The 20,137-nt window shown below is 39.7% G+C and overlaps 1 protein-coding gene across 5 annotated transcripts in view; it reads left to right on the plus strand.

Moving 5' to 3' along the window:
- Positions 1-20,137, plus strand: part of GRAMD4 (GRAM domain containing 4) — a 78,008-nt gene that overhangs the window by 40,846 nt on the left and 17,025 nt on the right. For all 5 annotated transcript variants that reach the window (XM_090136382.1, XM_031602755.2, XM_090136388.1 and 2 more), the window contains 5 exons: positions 6,953-7,073; positions 15,233-15,294; positions 16,349-16,481; positions 16,949-16,974; positions 18,936-19,027. In XM_090136382.1, the coding sequence (XP_089992508.1) occupies positions 6,953-7,073; positions 15,233-15,294; positions 16,349-16,481; positions 16,949-16,974; positions 18,936-19,027 (434 nt within the window). The remainder of the gene's footprint in view (positions 1-6,952; positions 7,074-15,232; positions 15,295-16,348; positions 16,482-16,948; positions 16,975-18,935; positions 19,028-20,137) is intronic.

Here is a 20,137-nt window from a genome sequence, read left to right on the forward strand (position 1 = left end):
TGAATTGTGAGGCTGGAAGTGGCAGAAACCTTGAGCGGGGCAGTGTGGACAGTACTCTGTGCCTGTCCCTGTTGTATAACCAGGCTGGAGATTTTAGGAGCTCTGTGTAGAACTTGCCCTTCCTTTCTCAGTTCAATAACACAGAAGTCTTAGAGAGTCTGCAGCGATTCCCGAGCCAGGCGTTGAAATGTTTATAGCCTGATTCATTTCTTCTGCCAAAAACATGGAGTGAAAACACTTCCTGCACTAACAACAACATTTTTCACAGCTCTCTTCATTTTAGATGGATCTGCAACTCTTCTGGCATTTTTATTCTCTGAAATTTCTGAAAATTCACAAAGCAGTAGTTCTCATGACTTTTAAGCTGACAAAAGTGCATCTAACAATAGAGAACTTCACAGTGGATGTTTTGAGAGTAGGATCTATCTCAGTGAGCTGTTGGTTTTTAAGATAATTGGCATATTTTCAGGAAGCTTTTTAAGTTAGAGCATGTTGCAAAAGTGAAATGCTCCTGTCTTTTCTGTGTCTACTATAATAAAGCTCAATTGAAAAAGCTGTGTGTGAATGTAAGGTAACTAATTAAACATTAGCATAATTATTCTGTTCCAACTGTAGTAATGACATCTCAGTTCTTTCTAACATCACCTGCACCAAGTGGGATGCAGCAGGAGTGGTGAGAGAGGAGACCACACCACTTTGCACAGATCTTGTTGAATAAGATGTGCTTTTTAAATTAGCCTTCCTCGTCATATAAGACGGAAGAACACTTCACACATAACACAAAACTCTGCTACTGAGATGAAGAATACCACACTCCTGAGTAGCAGGATGAAAGTTCAGGCTCAGCCTTTGCTGCTGCTGCTTCTGGATCAGCTCTGCCTTCTATCAGTGCAGAGGAAGTCCATGTTTCTCTTGTAGGCGTATGCTAAGAGATCCAGAAATTGGTTCCCCAAAGCTATGCCTATTGAAGATACTGGAGAAGGAGCTTTGCCTTAAAAAGCAAAACAAAATTAAAAAAAACCACCAAAGAGAACAATAAGTGGAGGTACAACATAATGACAAAGAAAGGAGAAGGGGAAAAAAAAGAGCAAAAGGAGAAAGGGGGATTGTTTAACCGCCAAATTTGAGATAGCCTGGCTTAAAGAGAGCTGGGTTAGCTGTTTCTGAAAGTGACAGGTCACTTCAGTTTGATGTGTGCAGGTAAAATGGACTGAGCTGGAGAAAGATTATGGTGAAAATGTGCATGTGTTTTATTCTTTCTTTTTAAATATTTAACTGTTTCATTTCTCCGCTCTTAACAAAGTGCCCATATAGAATGCAGGAGGAAGAGATGTGTGCTAGATAAACATTGTCCATTTTTAATGTATCCTGTCTGCTTCTCTGGCTTCGTGAGACAGCTGTATTCCCATTAGAAAATCTTTTTCCTCTTCTTTCTGCATGAAAGACTCTTTCAAGCAAACAGGAGGGATGACCACAAAGGAAAACCATTGAATTAACAAAGGCATTTGCAAATGCAATAAAATGAATAGTTCTTCCTTCCATCTTCCATCTTTTTTTCCCCTATCTTATCTCATTAGCATTCAAGTGTTTTACCACTTGCCCTCATGCATAGTCTGGTTGGATTTAAAAAAAAGAAAAGTGTTTTTATCATTATTTTCTTCCACATATTGCAGACAGTGTAGTTTAGCAAAGATCAGCTGAAGATAAAATAGTGCAGAGTAAGTTTTGTAGGACAACGTGAAAACAGGTTTTTGAGGCAAGAGGAATGAGAATTCTTTAAGAGTAGTTAAATATGTGAAGAATGCATTTCGATCCTCGTGTGTCACAGAATCACAGAATGGCCTGGGTTGAAAAGGACCGCAGTGATCATCTATTTTCAACCCCCCTGTGTGCAGGGTCACCAACCACCAGACCAGGCTGCCCAGAGCCACATCCAGCCTGGCCTTGAATGCCTCCAGGGATGGGGCATCCACAGCCTCCTTGGGCAGATCATGAGAGGTCTTGGATTTTTTTGTTTGATTGGTTTTTGAATTTGTTCATTCAAATTCTTTGCTCATCTAGGACTCCTCACCACTGAATGTCTTGTGATTAAAAAAAAAAGCAAACACCGAAAAACAACCCAACATGACAAAAATTTTACTTTTGCTATATCAAATGTTACTGTGGCACTAACTGCTGAATGTTCCATAGGTGAATCTGAGCCCTCAAATGGTTCTTTTTTGTTCTAAAGAGTGTATTCACTGCTACTTTAAACTGTGTTTGTAGAAAGAGAAAACTGTAGTTGCAACATACTGGAAGTATGTATCTTGCTCCAAAAGTAATGCATCCTATTTATTTCCATGAAGATTAAAAAAGCTACAAAGAGCACAATAGCACTATTTGACAAAGCAAATTCTCAGCTACAAAGCACTGTTTTTCAACATTATCACCACCATTAGCTGTGCACTTTGCCCAATACGAACAAGAGCCTGCGTGCCATGCTCATAAATTTCTGTACCAACTTGAAAGCTCATAAATTTAGGAGGTGACTTAAAGAACAAAGGACAGCTAATAAAGTGAAGCTGCTGGAACACTGTCTTAGTCAAGCCCTTTTCTTTCCTGAGCATCTCTCATGCGAAAAATTAGAATGTCTTGCACTGTCTGGTATCAAAAACTAGTACATTATTTGAAGTCTTATGCATAGATGTGTAGTAAGACTTTGGAGTCTCCATGGCTCTCAAGTCATTGGTGAAAAGGACAGAAGCTTTTGGGGAGGGGAGGAAAGGATTCAAAGGAGAACTGGTAAATAATTAGTTCACACTTCAGCTGTATCCTTTTATAGCTGTGGATTGGGAACTTTACGAAATGAAATAAATTACAAAATCACCATAAAAAGTGGGGAAAAAAAAACCAAAAAGGACCAACCAAAACCAACCTAGGCTATTGAGTAGTTATTTCTTGTGGGTCGTTTCTCATCACTACTTTTGCTCAGAGAGCAGGCAGTGTTCTTAGAATGTGGCTTTGCTTTATGACAAATAGTGAAGCATTTCCATGTCTTTCACTATGCTATTTATTGCTGGAGTTCCGGATAAAGAATAAGAGCACTTTAATGTCTATGACAATAAAAACATATGTATTTTCAGATTTTTGACATTTTTGTCTGCTATGTTGTACAGCTGGCTTACCTGGGACACACTTAAAACTCTGGCTGTCTGTAGGAACTGGGAGTCAGGCAAAGGCAGAAGGTGCATGTGTTGGACGTAGCTTCTAGCACTGGTGCTGAGACCCACTTTGGTAGTGTGTTGTTGAGATTTAGCACGTTCATTACCTATTAGACTACGTACTTGAACTCTAGTAATTGTTCAAGGGGTTAAAGGGAGATTTGCCATAATTAACATAGACGTAGAAGAGTTATTTCTGTCCTATTAAGCACTGGTGTTTCCCCATGTAAATATGGCAGGATGCATCCAATACTGTTTGGCACTTCTGCTATTTTAACTTTGTCTGATTTGATTTAACACTGAGCTGACGGTATCCATAAACACCAGTTTACAGTGTTCTCTCAGCTCTGCTCTGGAAGTAATTTTTTCTCTCTTTGTCTCACAGGGAGATTTTGCTGCATACCTGTAGGCCTCCAAAGGAAAGCTATTATGTAAAATAGCTACTGGGAGTCTCCCTAATCCACCTCCAATCCCCTTATTAAAGGAAACATCCGCTTTACTGCACATGCGGTGTTGAATTAGAAAGCCAACTTACTGTGTAATGCCTTCCCAGCCTAACATAGCATCTTCTTTTCCCAAATTTTGTGTAGTTTTCTTTGGTCTCTCTGAACTAGATATCTGAATATTTATGGTGTTTTTAGCAAATCATTTCTTATGATATACTTCTGTATCCTGAGGGGGAAACTGGTTTTTTTCAGTAGCTGTAGGGGCTGATGGCATGGTGGGGAATGATAGCTGCATTGCAATGAAATACTGGCTAGCTTGTCTTTGAGCGATTGGGTGAGAGCAACTAAACTTCTGGAAGTGTTAAATCTTTAAATTTAGATGACTGACTCCTTGCAGACCTCTACAGCTCATTTTTAAAAGCGCAGTGGCATCCAGAAACTTTACTTGGAGAGCCTTTAAAGCGTTTTTGCAGGTCGCACCTTCATGTCCAGTTGAGCCATGCCCTGAATCTCTTGTAATGTCATATACAGCAGGAGACTGGGAGCTGTGACTGATGTGCCTGGGAGGGAAATGGGTTAATCTTGGACCTGAAGCACAGCCTTCTTTGTATGTACCCCTTTGGGCGGTGGGGGGGCAGAGCACTGGACTTTGGCTGTCTGAGGACAAACTCCAAGGAGTGCACTTCTCTCATCATCATGGAGAATACACATTTGTAAAGCTCAATGGGAAGACCTGGTGTTATCTTATGGGCTCTCATCTAGAGTTTGTGGGTTCTGGTCTTTGTGGCCAATTTTGTTGCTTTTCAGGAGGAGCACCTGGGGCTTGAGAATTTCAGTTCGGTTTAGCCAAACTGTAGATTATTTCAGGGCAAAGAGCAAGGAAGAACAGCTTTTTTTTTTTCTTTTTCTTTTTTTTTTTCTTTTCTCTATCCTCTGTGGTTTCTGTTGCTTAGCAAACTTGGAGTATTTAACTCACTAGACATGGAGATTTTACAATGCCAAACCCACACTGCTGCCAAAGTAGCAACAAATGCTGCTTTAAAGAGTGGAACGGGCCAGAGCTGAGGTGGGTTTAAATTGCAAAGTTGCATACTTGAAAGTTAAGGAGTACTATCAGATGCTGTGCTTTTTGCCTTGTTTTATAGGAGTTCTGTCTTGTTCATTGTGCACCCTTTTACTCTGCCTCCTTTGCATAAAATAATTATGTGGCTCTTCTTGTCCTCCTAGTGTTCAAGTTTCTGGGTTTTGTTTTGTTTTTAATAGGATAAGACACAGTACAATCAGAACAACAAGGATTACGAAAGCTGGAAGATCTGTGTAGGCTTTCAAGAGAGCTGAGGTTAATTTATACTACTTGTGGTTTTCTTTTGTACACAGAATGCTTATTCATTTCCTCTTTTTTTCAGTTTTTATTTTTCAAATACCTAACAAAGAATTTTTTTCCCTTTAATGGTCTTGAGAAATTAGTATCCCCTCTGGAACCTCTTGTAATATTGCACAAGCTCCAGTGTATTTGAGTTACAAGAACTGCTTCCGTTCATCTGAGTGCATGCTCTTGTTATACATCGATGCAAGCTCTTGAAAGTGTAGGGAAGGCTAATTGCAAGCACAGTTTTCTTGCTGGAATTAAAATTGCTTGTGGACATGTAATTAGAAACAGCTCTGTGTAAAGATGTGCCCTTATGCCTGTATCTTTCTCTTTATTTACAGGGGAAACAATCTCTGCTGCAACAGCAAGTTTTCCTTCTGTATCATATCATAGCGTACTATAGTCTTGAGAATAAATTTGGAGTTCTTTTGCTAGAGGATAAGTTGACTTCTCTGCTCCATGTCTTCTTTCTGGGGCTGTTAACGAAGCATCAGAGGTGATATGACAGCACACTCCTCTTTGCTGGAATACAACCTGTAGCCTCCTGGTGGAACACATCGCATTGTGCTGTTCTCTCACTTCATATTTTTCTCTCCTAATTCTGTGCTCTAAACCTCTTAGTGTGGCAGGAATATGGAAAATCTACCACCATCTAGCTGGCAGCAGATAAAATGATGGGAGATTCTGCAGGAGCCCATTGTGCAGTGGGGGCAGAGGGTTTATCAGATCTTCTGAATACTTGCAGTGGGACTTCTGACCTCCTCAAGGCACATGCTGATTGAAGTGACAAGGTTCAGATATCAAAACTGTCAGATTGACCACAAATTTACAGGACTATATGAAAAGAAACAGAAGAGGTTGCTGTAGGATAGAACATAATCTGTGACTCGCGTAAAACTGTAAAGCTTGAACCCCTGTGTCTATGGTGATAGCAGAATTAGCAAGTGTTTCTGTTCTGGTTTGCTATAAGCTTGAAATACACCTGCTGTTCTACTTACTGCCAAGACTGAGCTAAAAAACTCAGCAGCCCAGAGAACACAAAATAGAGTAATTTTGTCATTTAAAAAAAGGAAAGAACAAAAGAGATTCCCAGTCTTCTTTTTGTCACGTCTCTTGAGTGCCTGTCTTGGCAAAGCGATTGGTGACAGCAAGTCTGTTGTAGCTCTAGACTAAAATAAGATCATGACAACGATACTGTCAGTGACAAAAAGCAAAGCTAATTAGGCACAAAAAAGTCTTATGCATAGTTGATAGTTCATGAAAGAGAATATGTATATTTGTGTATTTATAGGTGTGTTTATAGGTACATAATTTCTTGGAATTTAGTCAGGCAGACTGTAACCTTGGAAAAAAATAGAAACCTGAACTCAATTCTCGTCCCATAACCTGTTCTCAACAGTGTGATGTACTCAGGTCTGTAATGCATCCACCTGACTTGAATAAAAATATTGGCGTGCCAGTTGTTGACAGAGAATTATATAGCATTGGAGAACTTTATGAGTATGTGTTTGTTTTTTCCTACCCATACACATGGGAGGAAAAGGAGGGACAGATTTTTATTTTATTTTATTTTTTTTTAACATTTTATGAGCAACAAATAGCCTTTCCTGCTGATTATTTCTTTGGGGAATAAAGGATGTGTCAAGCTGTATTTAGCTAAAGGTAGCTTGTACCAAAGAATGTATCTGTAAAGGAGAGCTTTGAAGTCATTTTTCTACTTGCTTTAACAGTTTGAATGGAACGTTTTGTACACGGTATACCTGTACATTTTTTGTGAAGTTATTCCAGATCTCAGTTATTTTTTTTTTATGGTGAACATATTTGCTGTAGCCCAAATGGAAACAACAAGAAAACAACAAAAAAAATCTTATTTGCCATATTTAGGGTTTATTGTTCTTCAGGATAACTAAATCTTTTTCTTCTATCCTACTTAACAGAGGAGGAACTCAGGAAGCTGAGAGAAGAAACGAATGCTGAAACATTAAGGCAAGAACTAGAAAAGGAACGACACAGGAGGCTAGAACTAGAACAAAAAGTCAATGAAGTACTTAAAGCAAGGTAAGAGAAACGTCTTCACTGTATAGCTGAAAGCCACTTGAGGTCTCAGACTCTCTGAATGAGAAGTTTTGGTGAAAACATCAATTACCAGCCTAGACTCACTTAGATGAGTAATTCACAGAGAGAGAAGCTGTGTTTTCCTGTAAAAGTACATCAGGAAGCTGAGAGAAGAAACAAAGACTGAAACATTAAGGGAAGGGCTTTAAAGAGGAATGGCAGGGAAAGTGAAAACTAGAACATAAAGTCAGTGAAGTACTTAAAGAAGGGTAAGAGAAATGTCTTTGCTGTATAGCTGAAAGCCACTTGAGGTCTCAGACTCACTGAATGAAAGTCTGGGTGAAAATATCCATTTTTTCCCATATCCTCTTTTCCAAGAGTTTAGACTCTTAAAATAAATGAGTGGTTCACAGAGAGAGAAGCCGTGCTTTCCTATAAAAGTACATCTTGTACAGAGAAGTACAAGATGTTATTTGACCGTACATACTATCAACAGAGATGTCCTGGCACTTGTTTGGTTGGAATGTTCTTCCTATCACCGTCTCTGGGGTCTGACCTACCTGGAGCTATCAGCATTCACTGTTTGCTGCTGAAAGCCACAGCCATGCTGATGGGTATATGTTGCCTCTTCAAACACTGTCATCTCCTGACTGCCCAGTCAGTGCTACTCCCCTTCTGGTGAGTGCAAGGACATCCCAGTACCACACTGCAGTCCTTAATGTGTGGGAGTGGCTGAAATTTGAGCTTTCCTTGCCACTGCAGTGACGAGTATGTCCCTCCCAATACTCCTAAATTTGTACAGCTTTAAAGACATTTCTCCTGATGCTATTAACCATCACAGTTGATGATATCTCTTCTTAGTCTGCCTGTATGTATGGAGACTTTAGATCTTAGAATTATAGCAGATGCTTGTTGGTCTAACCCGCTTGCCTGCATTATCTTCCTCAGCATGCTGAGGTTACTTGGCTGAGTACTTGGAGCTGTGGTTCACCATCAACTACTGTCATCACTAAATAGTGCAAGCTGAGTTGGTTATTGTGCAGAGTAAATTCTGCCAGCTATTTAGAGGTTACAAGAAAGAACAAACTGGCAAAACTTTTTGCTCTGGGTATGAGATTTCCAATGCTATACAGACTTCACCTGCTTCTTCCTGCTTCTTCCTGCAGTACTTATCCTGAGCATAAAAATGCTTCTATGGTTAGGCCAGCTGCCCTTATACCCGGTATTCTGTTGCAGGGGGATGGGAGATGTTTATGGAGAACGTGAGCTTAGTTGCTTTCAGTGGTCTACCTCCCTCTATACTATCCAGATCCTATTTGCAGGCCTGCTATCGATGAGTTTATTTACTCCCCTCTTTAAAATGCCAGTGCTGTCTACCACTGGAAGCTATGGAAGTAGTTCAGAAGTTAACTACAAAAAAGCAATTGTGGGGGTTTGTTTCTTTAATTTCCTAGTGCCTCTACTTACAGAGTTGATTTATTCACAGAAGTGAATAACTGTTGAGCATTCAGCTTAAGTATTACCTTTGGTCACTTACTCTTCTTTTCTGCAGACTGTAGAGTTCCAGTTTTTCCTGTGTTTCTCCTTCATTGCTTCAGTTACTATTCTTTATTTCTTCAGTCTTAAGATGAAAAGTCTGTGTTCACACTGTAGGTTCACCAGGGCTTTTATATAGCAGGTGAAATAGGCATTCCCTCTTACTCTCAAAACCTAGTACAGCATTAGATTTTTTTATTTTGGCTGATGTTTTGTCAGAATCACTGGTTCCATGCAGGATTGGTCCATGTGCAGTCCTGACCCAAGCTGTATGCTTAGAAGGGGCTCTGTGAGGTCCTTGCAGAAGGGGCTTGTTCCCAAGCCACTCCTGTGGTCATGCACTGGGAATGTGACCTGCATGGTTCTGTTTTGGGGATTTTTTCTGAGATTTTATGGTTGCTCTCAGAGCCGTGAAGTAAGAGACCGTTTTTCACTTCCTATGCTGGTTGCCTTTGCTGCATGAACATGTAACTTCCATTTAGTGTCTAGACTGAAGATGCATTGTTTGAGTGAACTGCTGTGGAAAGTGGAAGAGGGACAAACTTGGACCTGTCCCCATGCTGAAAATATCTGTTTGCTCCATAACAGCATTATAAAGTGTGAATGTTAGTAGGTAAAACTGATGCTTCCAGGCACCTTTTTGTCTGATGTGCTGCCTGCTGTGGTTCAACCAGGCAGCACCAAGTAGTCATTTGCTCACTCCTCTGCTTCCTAGTGGGATGGGGAGAGAATTAAAAAAAAAAATAAATGACCACAAACTAGAACTTGTGGGTTGAGATAAAACTATTTACTGAGATAGAGAAAAGGAAACTAGTTATCACTATGTATATAAAAATGTGTATAGTAAGTGATGCATAAGCAATTGCCTATCATCCCCAACCAGTGCCCTACTAGATCCCCAAGTAGCAGAATAGAGAAAGATGAACTCCAGAACACCACCTCCAGAACTCCTTCCACTCGATGTCATATGGTATGGAATATCCTTTTAACCAGTGTAAGTCAGCTATCCTAATTCTGTTCCCTTCCAGCTCTTTGGGCCCTTTGCTGTAAACAGCCTTGGCCCTGTACAGCACTGCTTAGCAGGCAACTGTAAGCATTGGTGTATTATCAATATTGTTTTTCTTCTAGAACCAAAACATAGCATTATACCAGACACTTTGAAGAAAACAATTCCATCCCAGCTGAAACTAAGCTGAAACTACCTTGAAGTTGTTTGAGATAGCAAATCCCATGTGCTTGTAGCGGAGTACAGTCCGGGTCGTACCATCAACTCTGGCCCTTCGGTTTTCTTCTGAGAGGGGAACACCTGGGTTCATGCCCATCACAGAAGGGGGACAATTATTCCATTCTTACTGAGAGTTCTGAAAAAGGACAAGGACTTCCTCTGTAGGAAGTGCCCACCATCCTGTGTGTGGACTTGCTCTTTACAGGAAGTAATGGGAGTGTCCCAAGGTCTGATATTGGCCAAGTATGGGTCTGGCTGTGACTTGCAAGTATGAGCATTTTACAGAGAAAAGAGTTTGGTCTTTGTTTATCAAAATTTTGGGCTTTCTTTCAGCTGTCTCAGTGTTTTCTCTCCAACTGTCAACATCTGTTGTGTTGGGTTGTGGATAACCATAATCAGAGAAAATCTCTAACAAGTGTGCCACTATTAAACTAATGTGGCATGACCTCTCCACCTCAATGCTGTACTCCCATTTAGATATCTTAAGGATTACACTAGCCCTTTGAACTTGGCTTGCACTTGAGGTTGACATTCAGCCAGTTACCTATTTTATCCAAGTCTTTTTCTGACTCATGTTGATAACATTTCAATCTTTTGGGGACAGACATTTATACAATAGCAAAAAAAAAAAATAAATTGAAACTGCTTTCCAGTTTACACTCAGAAGAAAAATTGTTTTACCTAGGCTTCTTCTGATACCATACTCATTGTGTGAAATTCTTTTCCACTGCTTTTTATCTGTTTGCACTTTACTATAGGCATTTTAAAATACCTCTGTTATCACTACAGGCACAGTGTTGACACAATCAAGCATATAATAGGCTAAATATCTGCCAGCAACTTAATTTTATTAAGTGAATTTGCCTTGGAAAGTCTCTACTTCTACTTACATCCACAAAACCATATTTGCCCAAGTCTCAGTTAAGTTTCCATGTCATCTTCAAGTAGATATGCTTATAAAAATGTATCCTCTTCGCTTATGGAAGTGAACTACTAATGAAAAACAAATCAAGCTGTATTGTAAGGAGAAAGAAATTATTTTAGCTATTCCAGTATTCAGAATTATATGTGAAGCAGATCAATACATGCAGCTGTATAAATACATGCAAAGTGTTCAACAAGGAGAGAACAATGAGCTAATGATGTACTTTTTATGTGTAGAACATGGGCTTATTTCATCAAATTGTTTGTAGGGAGAGTGGAAGAAGGGGATGTTTTGTTGGATTTGTTTGTTGCAGTGTTCATTGTATGTCTGAGCATTCAGAGAGAGGCCCTCAGCTAAAGTTTTCCATAGATGCTTTGAGACAGCCCAGCATTTGGTGCAACAGCTGAAGCCAGTAACGTTTTACTAGTGGAACAATGCATAAATAATCTGGAATAGTCTTGTGTGAGTAATGCTTGTTTAGTGTAAATTGTGGGCTGTTGCTGCCTTGTTTTACAATTTGTTTCCAGCTCTGTCACACAATAAAAAATACGAAGTACTGTAACAACACTTACCAGCAAGCTGTGTCTTATATGAACCTTTTAGTACTAACATCGTGAGCTATTTTTAAGGAGAAAGAATAGACAGTGGTTTGACATAGGCCACTGTTTCTTCTGTACTGTGCATTTTTATTGACTAACTGGCCCCTTGCTGAATGGCATCATCTTCCATGCATGCAGTATTTGGAGCATAGTTGGCTTTGTCCCTTGAGAAGATGCTTTGCATGACAGTGAAGATAGCTGTGAAGGCTGAAGACTTTCTCCACTGGAAAGGTGCCTGTCAGGCTGGGACTCCACACAGGTAGCAAGAAGCTGACACCCGGGTCAGAAGTTTGGCAGTGGTACTGCACTGGGATTGCTAACAAACCCAGCTTGCTGAACTGTCCATCTCATTATTTTTAACTTATCAGCCTGTCACAAAATCTACTTCTGAAGTACCTTCTGAAGTTTGGGGTGTTGGTTTTTTGTTTGTTTTTTGTTTGTTTGTTTTGTTTGTTTGGTTTTGTTTTGTTTTTCTCTGGCCACAGACATTTAGATGAGATCTTGCACAACTTTGAGTTGATAACAGTTCTTCTGAGAGCTTTTATTTTGTTTCTGAAAGTACAAACTATATTAGCCATGTAAAATGTGGGAATATCTGTGTGGGAAGGACAAAGTATTTGGTGTATTTTAATGGGAGGGAAATGGAAAACGTGAAAGTATTTTAACTCAATCATGTAACAGCCCCTCTGGTTGGGATGCCATGTATACCTGACTGATTTGTCTTTAAACTGAGATGTGAAAATACCTCATTTCTGCATAATATTTATGATTGGAAATAATTATTATTGGAAGGTGCTTTCCATGGAAGTGTGTATATATCTGTGTGTTTCTTTGAGATCCAACAAAGACATAACTGGCTTCACAAAAGCTGTCAAAGGAATGATGATGGGTTTGTGAGCTCAGTATTAGAGCTAGTCTGTAGGAAGAGTACTTGGCACATGGCTGCCCTGTAGCTGTTGTAAGGCTGTGTGAAGTAGGTCAGGTCTTCATGTAGTTTTTGGAAAGATTCTTTTGATTCACATTCAGTTCAACTCACAGCTGTAGTCAAGGCTAAAGATGCACAAAACCAAAATATTTAGATATGATAAACGACCAGCAGTTCAGCATCGAGGTTCCCTAAACATTTGGGTCATATGGCTACAAAAATAACAGTTTGGCACCATTCTGTGTGTTTCTGTGGGGCAAAATTGAGTGGAAGCCTCACTGATGTGTGCTTGTCATTTTTGAACATTGCACATGTACTCATCATGAACAGCTCTAACATCCATGCTTCCCTGCCAAGTGTATATAAAAGAAATCCCACACTTGTGCTCATCTTTTCTTAGCTATAGCTTGCTATTTCCTGTTTTAATCAGCCTTTGCTTCTAAGTGGGTTCAATCTGTAGCTGTATAAACATGCCCTTCCCTCAGGAGGACGGCCCGTTAGCCTTACTGACCGCAGCTTTTTTTCTGGGTGGAAAGCATGCTCACAGAGGCATTAATGCAGCTTGTTTTCTTCACTACTGCAGTTAGAAGCCTGCCTCAAAACACAACCTTCTGTGTTGTTTCAGAGACAGTTCATATTTTCCTGCCTTCTAATTGGTCTCTGGCATGAGAAGAGCTTCAGAAACTGTAGGAAAGATGATTCCTGCCCATCAGGGGTCTTGCTGTAGTGAGCTGGGCTTCCCAATGGGTGTACAAGCCTCAAGAATGAATTTTGAGCTTCCTGAACCAAATCTGTCTGAGGTGGCTAATTATAACCTGATTCACAGGTGCAGTAATGAGTTGTCATTAACCTGGTGATTCATAAAGGTCATGTTCTTCATGGGGAAAGAGTGAGAGGCAGATGGCAAGTAAGACAGTGCCAAAAAATGAACAAATGGAAAAACCACCGGGAATGGCCAGAGCCAGACTCTGGTGTGCTACTGAGGAAGGCAGTAAGCCTGGTATTCCAGACTGTTGCTTTGCTGGATGAGATCTTTCTTGATTTTTTTCCAAGTAACATAGAGAGTAATGACGCTGAGCTGCTGCTGAAAATAGATCCCGGCATGTCAAAGGAAGACCCAGCCTGAAGGCTCTGATGGTTGTTGGTGGTGGGATCCCATCTCCATTCTGTCACAGGAGCTGTTGAGGTGTGACATCCCCCCAGGATGCTGCTCAAGCAATGGGAACCTGCCTGTGAATGACTGTGGCCTTCCTACCAAAATGAGTTTTCAGTGAAACGTGGTGGCAGTGACAGATGGTGACTAAAAGTGTCCCACCTGTATGGTGTAACTGTATAACTGTGCCGGGAGAAAGACTGCTATATAATGATCTGTGCAAATTTGATCACATTAATTGCTCGTTGTCTTTAGAGAGACAGAATTGGAAGCATGTGTGGGAAGGAGCAAGGAGAAGGAATGTCTGGGTGGAGAACCTCAGGGTTGTACAGAACTGGGGATAAATTGCAGAGAAACACAAGTGAAAGTTTAGTTAGGGGAAAAAAAACTGCTGGGATTTAGGTGACTTCTGAGAAAATTTGAAGAGTTGCTGCAAATACAGAAGCAGTGTGGAAAAGTCCTGCAGAGGAGTGAAAACAAGTGGTTTTCAAAGATGAAACCACTGAGTTCACCTTGACTGACATCCAGTTACTTTACAAATCAATAAACTATGTCTAAATGTTCCTTTTAGAAATAAACAGGAATGTAGAAAATGCATTATATATGGGGAGTGCTTGTAATTAGTCCTGTCATTTTTCCATCTTAGTGAGTCAGAATGCACAAATTTGCAGAAGCCTTTGCCATGTGCAAACAATGAAGTGAGATCTTTACCTAATGTACTTCTTGGAGGAAAGACAAGATGCCTATAAACCCATCTATATTCTGTTACCTGCCTAGTGCACTGTGATCTCCATTTGCTGACCTGCATCCATCCCACTCGATTCCCTTCCTGAGGAGTGAGAGATGGAGCAAACATTTGAAAGCACCTACCTTGTCTCCTTAAATAAGTGTCAGTGAAAGTACAGAGCTAACATATTATTGTTTTGAGTAATCTTTTTGATTATACAATTCTGTGTCACGAAAAGCTTGCTGCATCTGTTCTGTTGCGAAGCTGCTTCTTCATTAGAGAAATCTTTTGTAGCATGTCTGCATGGATGGCTAAAGACTGACGGACTGATGCTGGAAGTGTTCTCAAGACACTTTAGCAGTTGGAGGCTATGGATATTGCAAATGTAATGTGGAGTCTTATACGTGTGCAGAATGGCCAAATGGTTCTTGTTTTCCAAAATGCTTGGTTTTAATGAATGAGGGCGTTATTCTTGATCTGTCTTGAAAGATGAGACCAGTGATGCCTGATTCTTGTTGTGTAGTTTTGGAACATTATCATCTCTGTTTTTCACACTGGTACTTGAATTTTGCATTTATTTATTTTTAATATAGTTTCATCTTGGCTTGGCATCTCTGCACCGAGAGCTAACAATGTATCATTTGAAATAATTCTTGGTATCTGCTCTTCTCACTGTGAAGATGAGTGGTATTGACTGTACTAACAGCAGCAGAATTCAAAGGTCATGTAATGAACGGTGGTATTGTTTGAGTACTGTGGTTATCAGCTTGCAGTGTGAAATCCCTTTTCATTTATTGCTGTGGGAAGAGTCAGGGCTCTGAAGAGTTTTCTGGCAGCACTGCAATAAATATAAAATGCAAAGATGGAAGTAATACAACCAAATTGATACTAAAATATTTTGTTAAAAGATCAGATTGAATGGCTAAACTACACTTATTCGTTACATAGTGATATTTCCCTGGATCCTCAATGCAGCATACCGTGATAATTTTAATCCTGCAATAGGACACACGTTTGGTTTTCTCTTTAATTAACTTGCAGGATTTTACATTGCTTCTGTTTTTCTTTGTAGAGCTGAAGATGTATCTGCAGCTCAACAACCTGCAAAGCCACAGACACAGGCCAATGGAGCAGGTAATCTTGGTCAGATCTGTTCTAGCAGTTTGATGCAGTTCGTTTTCTTTCCACTCCTTTCTTTTGAAGCTCTTCCAGAAAATAAGATGTTATGGGAAAACTTGCTCAGTCGTGAATCAGACTTTTGAAGAAGCCAAGTAGAAAGAGCGTCTGAGCAGATTCTTATATCTGTATATGATTCTGCTTTTAGTTTTTGTAGATGATTTTATATGCTTGAATAAGGATATATATATATATTTTAATTAGATGACCTTCAGGAATGTAATGAAATCTGTTGTCTGATTTTTTGCATGTCTGGCTGTTCAACCTGGGGAAGAGAAGGCTCCAGGGAGACCTGATAGCAGCCTTTCAATATCTAAAGGGGAGCTGTGACCCATCTCTTTCTTACACTGTTTTATTGACCTTTCTTTCCAAAGAATAGTCTGTTGCTGCTAGAAAGTGATTTTCTGAGGTAGAGACAACACAAAAGATGTGTGTTCTGCTCTCATCTGCCCTGCCTTATCCTGCTTTGTATTTGCACTGAAACCAGCATAAAGAAAGCATACAGTACTTTGTTGCTTTGCTGAAGTTTCCACCTCATTTTCCTGTCAAATTAGCATAGCTGTAAGGTGATCATCCTGTTCTCTGCTCAGGAGTGTTTTGCTTTACACTTCTTTTTCTCTGGATAACCCATCAGCACAATAGGAGCGCTGAGATTTGGGTCAGACTTCTGTTAATAGAAACACAGCAAAAAGTTTGTTAGTGTTTGCTAAAAATTCTCATTTGTTAAGAGTGTAATTTCTGTACTTGTATAGTAAGATGTTCCCATGTGCTGTACTTGCAGCAAAACTTGTGCTGGATGCAGGAATCACCTTTAGTCATCCTTACAAGCATGTTTCTGTGAAATGACAGAACTACATCACATAGTGAATTTCCAGGAGAAATGTTACTGAAGGACAGAAATGCTGTTACAAAGAATACTACCCTACCAAAAACAGTATATGGGAACACAGGAAGTTTTATACAAAGATGTTTTCTAGTAATATCCTGATACAGAGTGCTTCTTTTTTTGTAGATAAACGTAGTCACACAGTATGTTCAAGACTCCAGAAGTGGTTTTGTGACAAATTTGGGGAGTATGTTGAGGACTTCAGATTTCAACCAGAGGAGAACACAGTGGAAACAGAGGAGCCACTTAGTGCTAGAAGGTAAATCTCCAACGTGATTGAAAGAAATTGTTGGTTTTTTTTACAAGATGCTTCTCTTCGAAGACAAAAACCCAGCACCTTTTAGATGATATGAGCAAGTGTTTGTATCAGGAGTAATTAAACTGAAGGCTATCTCAAATGGTTTGTGAGTATCTTGCATGAAACACAAAACTCTGTCTGCCACCTAAGGTAGAAGAATTGTTTACTAGGCTCTGACATGCACTTCTCAAAATGTGGGCAAAGGCTTAGTTAGGCTGCAGAGCTTTTACATTTCAATTTTTGATTCGATGCAAGATAACCTATATTACTAGAAGCACATTTCGTAAGAGGCAAGAATGAAGCTAAATGCACAAACATTTAATTTGTAACTGTGAGCAGTTTTTCAGAGACCAGGGGAGCACGACTGCATTTTAATATAATTCACTTGTTGTCTTTTTAACAAGTTTCTTTTATTGATTTTTTTTCAGATTGACTGAAAATATGAGAAGATTAAGTAAGTATTAAAAGTACTTCAATTTCTGCAAGTAGTTCTTAGTAACTTTATTGAGAGGACTGCAGCATACGATGTATGAAGTTTAGAAATACTTCTGCCAATTTAGAAGCAGGAATGGTTCTGAAGTCCTGCATTAGTGCTTGGAGTGCAAAATAACTTAAATGAACAGTGGTAGGAGCTTGCCTTAAATCTAGAATGGCACAGAGTATCTCAGCGGTAAAAATGTAGTGCTAATGAAAATGTGAAAACACATAACAAGTGGGAACAGGTTATTTCTACAGTGGCAAGATACTTATTCCTGAGATGCCTGCATACTTTTTCCTGAGCTCCTTGTAGTTTGCTTGCTGGGCTTTCAGCTTATGCTTTCAAAGGAGGGTAGGTTAGCTTATGAGTAGGTCTTGTATTTTTTTCTTTTAGTGAGGTAATAATTTATTTTGGAAGGTGAAGGATGGGTGATGGCAGGTTAAACTAAGTAGTTAAACCCTCTAGAAGTTCTGTATAGCCAAGAATTGCTACAGCTTGAAAAAAAAGGCTGTTTTGTGCCCTAAATCTTTATAGTATTGTCAATGGGAGGCACATAAGGGTCTTTAATCTCGGTATAATTGTGATTTTATTATCCATAGAATCAATACCAGTACTTTGGGAGCATACCTGTGATCTGTTCTCTGTAGTGAGCTTTGCCTTTTGAGTAGTTTAAAAAAAAAGAGTACTGAGTTTATGCTTTGAGAGGTTCTCAAACGTGCCTGTTGTTCAGGGGTGCCTGATTGTCACTTGCAGCTCTGAAGGGCCTTTCCATCAGCAGTGTTTTCCAAGTGGTGACCTTCCCTGCAGGTTTGGTGTGGGATGGTGAAACAGCAGATGGGAGGAACTGCTGGAAGCAGTGCTCAAGTCAGTGCCTGGTCTGATGCCTCGAGTCTGCCTTTCCACTTGTTTCATCCGCTGCTTTGTTTATGTCACTGACGCTCAAGGAAATCTGGCTGTTTAATCACTTCCCATAGGGAACGCATCAAGGCTAGCTGAATTTCAAGCCAAACAAACTAGGACAGCAAGTTGCAGGCTCTCTTGAGGGAAGCCTTTCAAAGCTGTGAGTTGTGCTGCAAACAAGGGTGGGTACCTCTGGGCTCCCCTTTGCATCTTATCAGTAGGAGAGGCAAAAGCAGTGTATTTCAATAGAAAAAGCAAAGGTCTTCTTGCAACAGCCCCTTCCTGCTTTGCTGTGTTGCTTAGCTAAGTGGTAAAGAGCATATAGGGATAGAAAGAGTGAAGGACAAGTGTATTTTAGGGAGCTGAAAAAGAACTGCTTTTGCTGCTGCTGCCTGGCTGAGTGTGTCTGCAGATGGGAGCAGTGCCCTTCCATGTATAGATTTGTCACTCAGCAAGAGCAGAGGTCTGCAGAGCTGAGAGACAGGCAGCAAGGTCCTGTGCTGTGCCTTTGAAAGAGTAAGCAGCCAAGTCCTGCTACCAGTTTGCAGCAGAAGTGCAGCCAAGAGATAAGTAGCCTGGTTTGAGGTCAGCTTTTTTGAAGTAACAGTGAATTGCTCCTTGGTGGCTTGGAGTCCAGTCAGGCTAGTTTAGCTTGTTTTACAGAACAGTGGACTGACCTATGTTGAGTTCTTTGGAGCAGTATAAACAGAACTCAGGACACTGCTGTAGGCATCCAAATTACCCTTCTAAAAATAATGCAAATCTTGATTTATTTATTTGATGGGCACTTAAGAGTTTAGATATAACTTTTATCTTGAATAGCAATTCAGTTTTTGAAAATGTATTACTTAACTGATTGTTGTTATGTTGATGGGTCTCTACATTTTAATTGTCCTTAATTTTGATAAGGCTTTTTTATATTTACGTGTCTTGAATGTTCTTATTAACTTTGTGAATTTGTTGTTTGATGTTTACAAGTAACTTAACCCCACTGTCAGCTAATTCTAATAATTGTGTTCTTTCTCTGCTCTGTTTAGAGAGAGGTGCCAAACCCGTTACTAATTTTGTGAAGAACCTTTCTGCCTTATCAGACTGGTATTCTATCTACACTTCTGCTATTGCCTTTATTGTAAGTTATCCTATTCCTCCAGAAGTTGTAAGAACTTATTTTAAAATGTATTATTTATGGAAATTCATTGAAACTGCCATATATTCAGAGGGCTTATGTTGAAGTCAAGTCGAATAGTAAGATTACAGTTAACAAAAGATATGGTGTAGTTGCTATTTAAATTATATTTCAGAGCCATTTCACTTGTACATTCCAAATTCGTTTTGTAATTGTTAAAATAACTTGGAACAATATGGACATTGTTCTCATGTTCTTTGCTTCCCGTCTCCCTGGTCAGTGAATTGATGGTTACTGCAGCCTCTGCAAAATCTCTCTTTTTCTGGAGGTGAAAGGCTGATAGAGGCTATACTTGATAGGAAGATATCTTTCACCATCAGTGCTCTTTTCTATTGATTAGAGTCACACTCAGCGACTTGATTTTAGTTTTATTTAATGTGCCAACATGAGATCTGTGAACTAAATTTAAGTGTTCCCATGAGCTAAATTTAAGTGTTCCCACAGGGCAATGTAAGGAAGTTTGCATGCTGCCGTGACATAACTATTTGGTGGTGTTTTGATTTGTTCTTTTTTCTTTTATGTGTTAATGAAATGATCGAAATTCCTTGAGATGTGCTGTAGACACAATATTTAGAATGTCAGAGGAAATTATTAACAGCAGTTCTAACTGACTTTATCAGAACGAATCTCTTCAGTGAAAATGCTACACACTTTTCCATTAAATGATCCACCTCTGTAAGTTACAGAGCCTTACTGAATGATACTTTGCAGTGCACAGTTGAAAGAATACCGAGGAGGAGACTTTCTCACCTCTGTGAAGTTAGGGGTTTAATTGATCTGAAATAAATGAGTGAGTTGTCCTGATGCCTTGTGAGGGTATAACTGTCCTAACTCCTCCTCTTCTACAGTGTTTCTTTCACTGACCTAGCCTGGTCCAGCTCGTCCCTGAAGATATTCAAGGCCAGGCTGGACAAGGTTCCAGGCAACCTGATCTAGCTGTGGTGTCCCAGTTCAGTGAGGGGAGTTGAACTAAATGACTTCTAAAGGTCCCTTCCAACTCTACAGATTCTATAAGATATTAGACTATATCATGTTTATGTAGTAGATTCAGAC

Source organism: Phasianus colchicus, chromosome 1, assembly GCF_987193195.1.
Source record: "Phasianus colchicus chromosome 1, bPhaCol1.hap1.1, whole genome shotgun sequence".
Lineage (NCBI taxonomy): Eukaryota > Metazoa > Chordata > Aves > Galliformes > Phasianidae > Phasianus > Phasianus colchicus.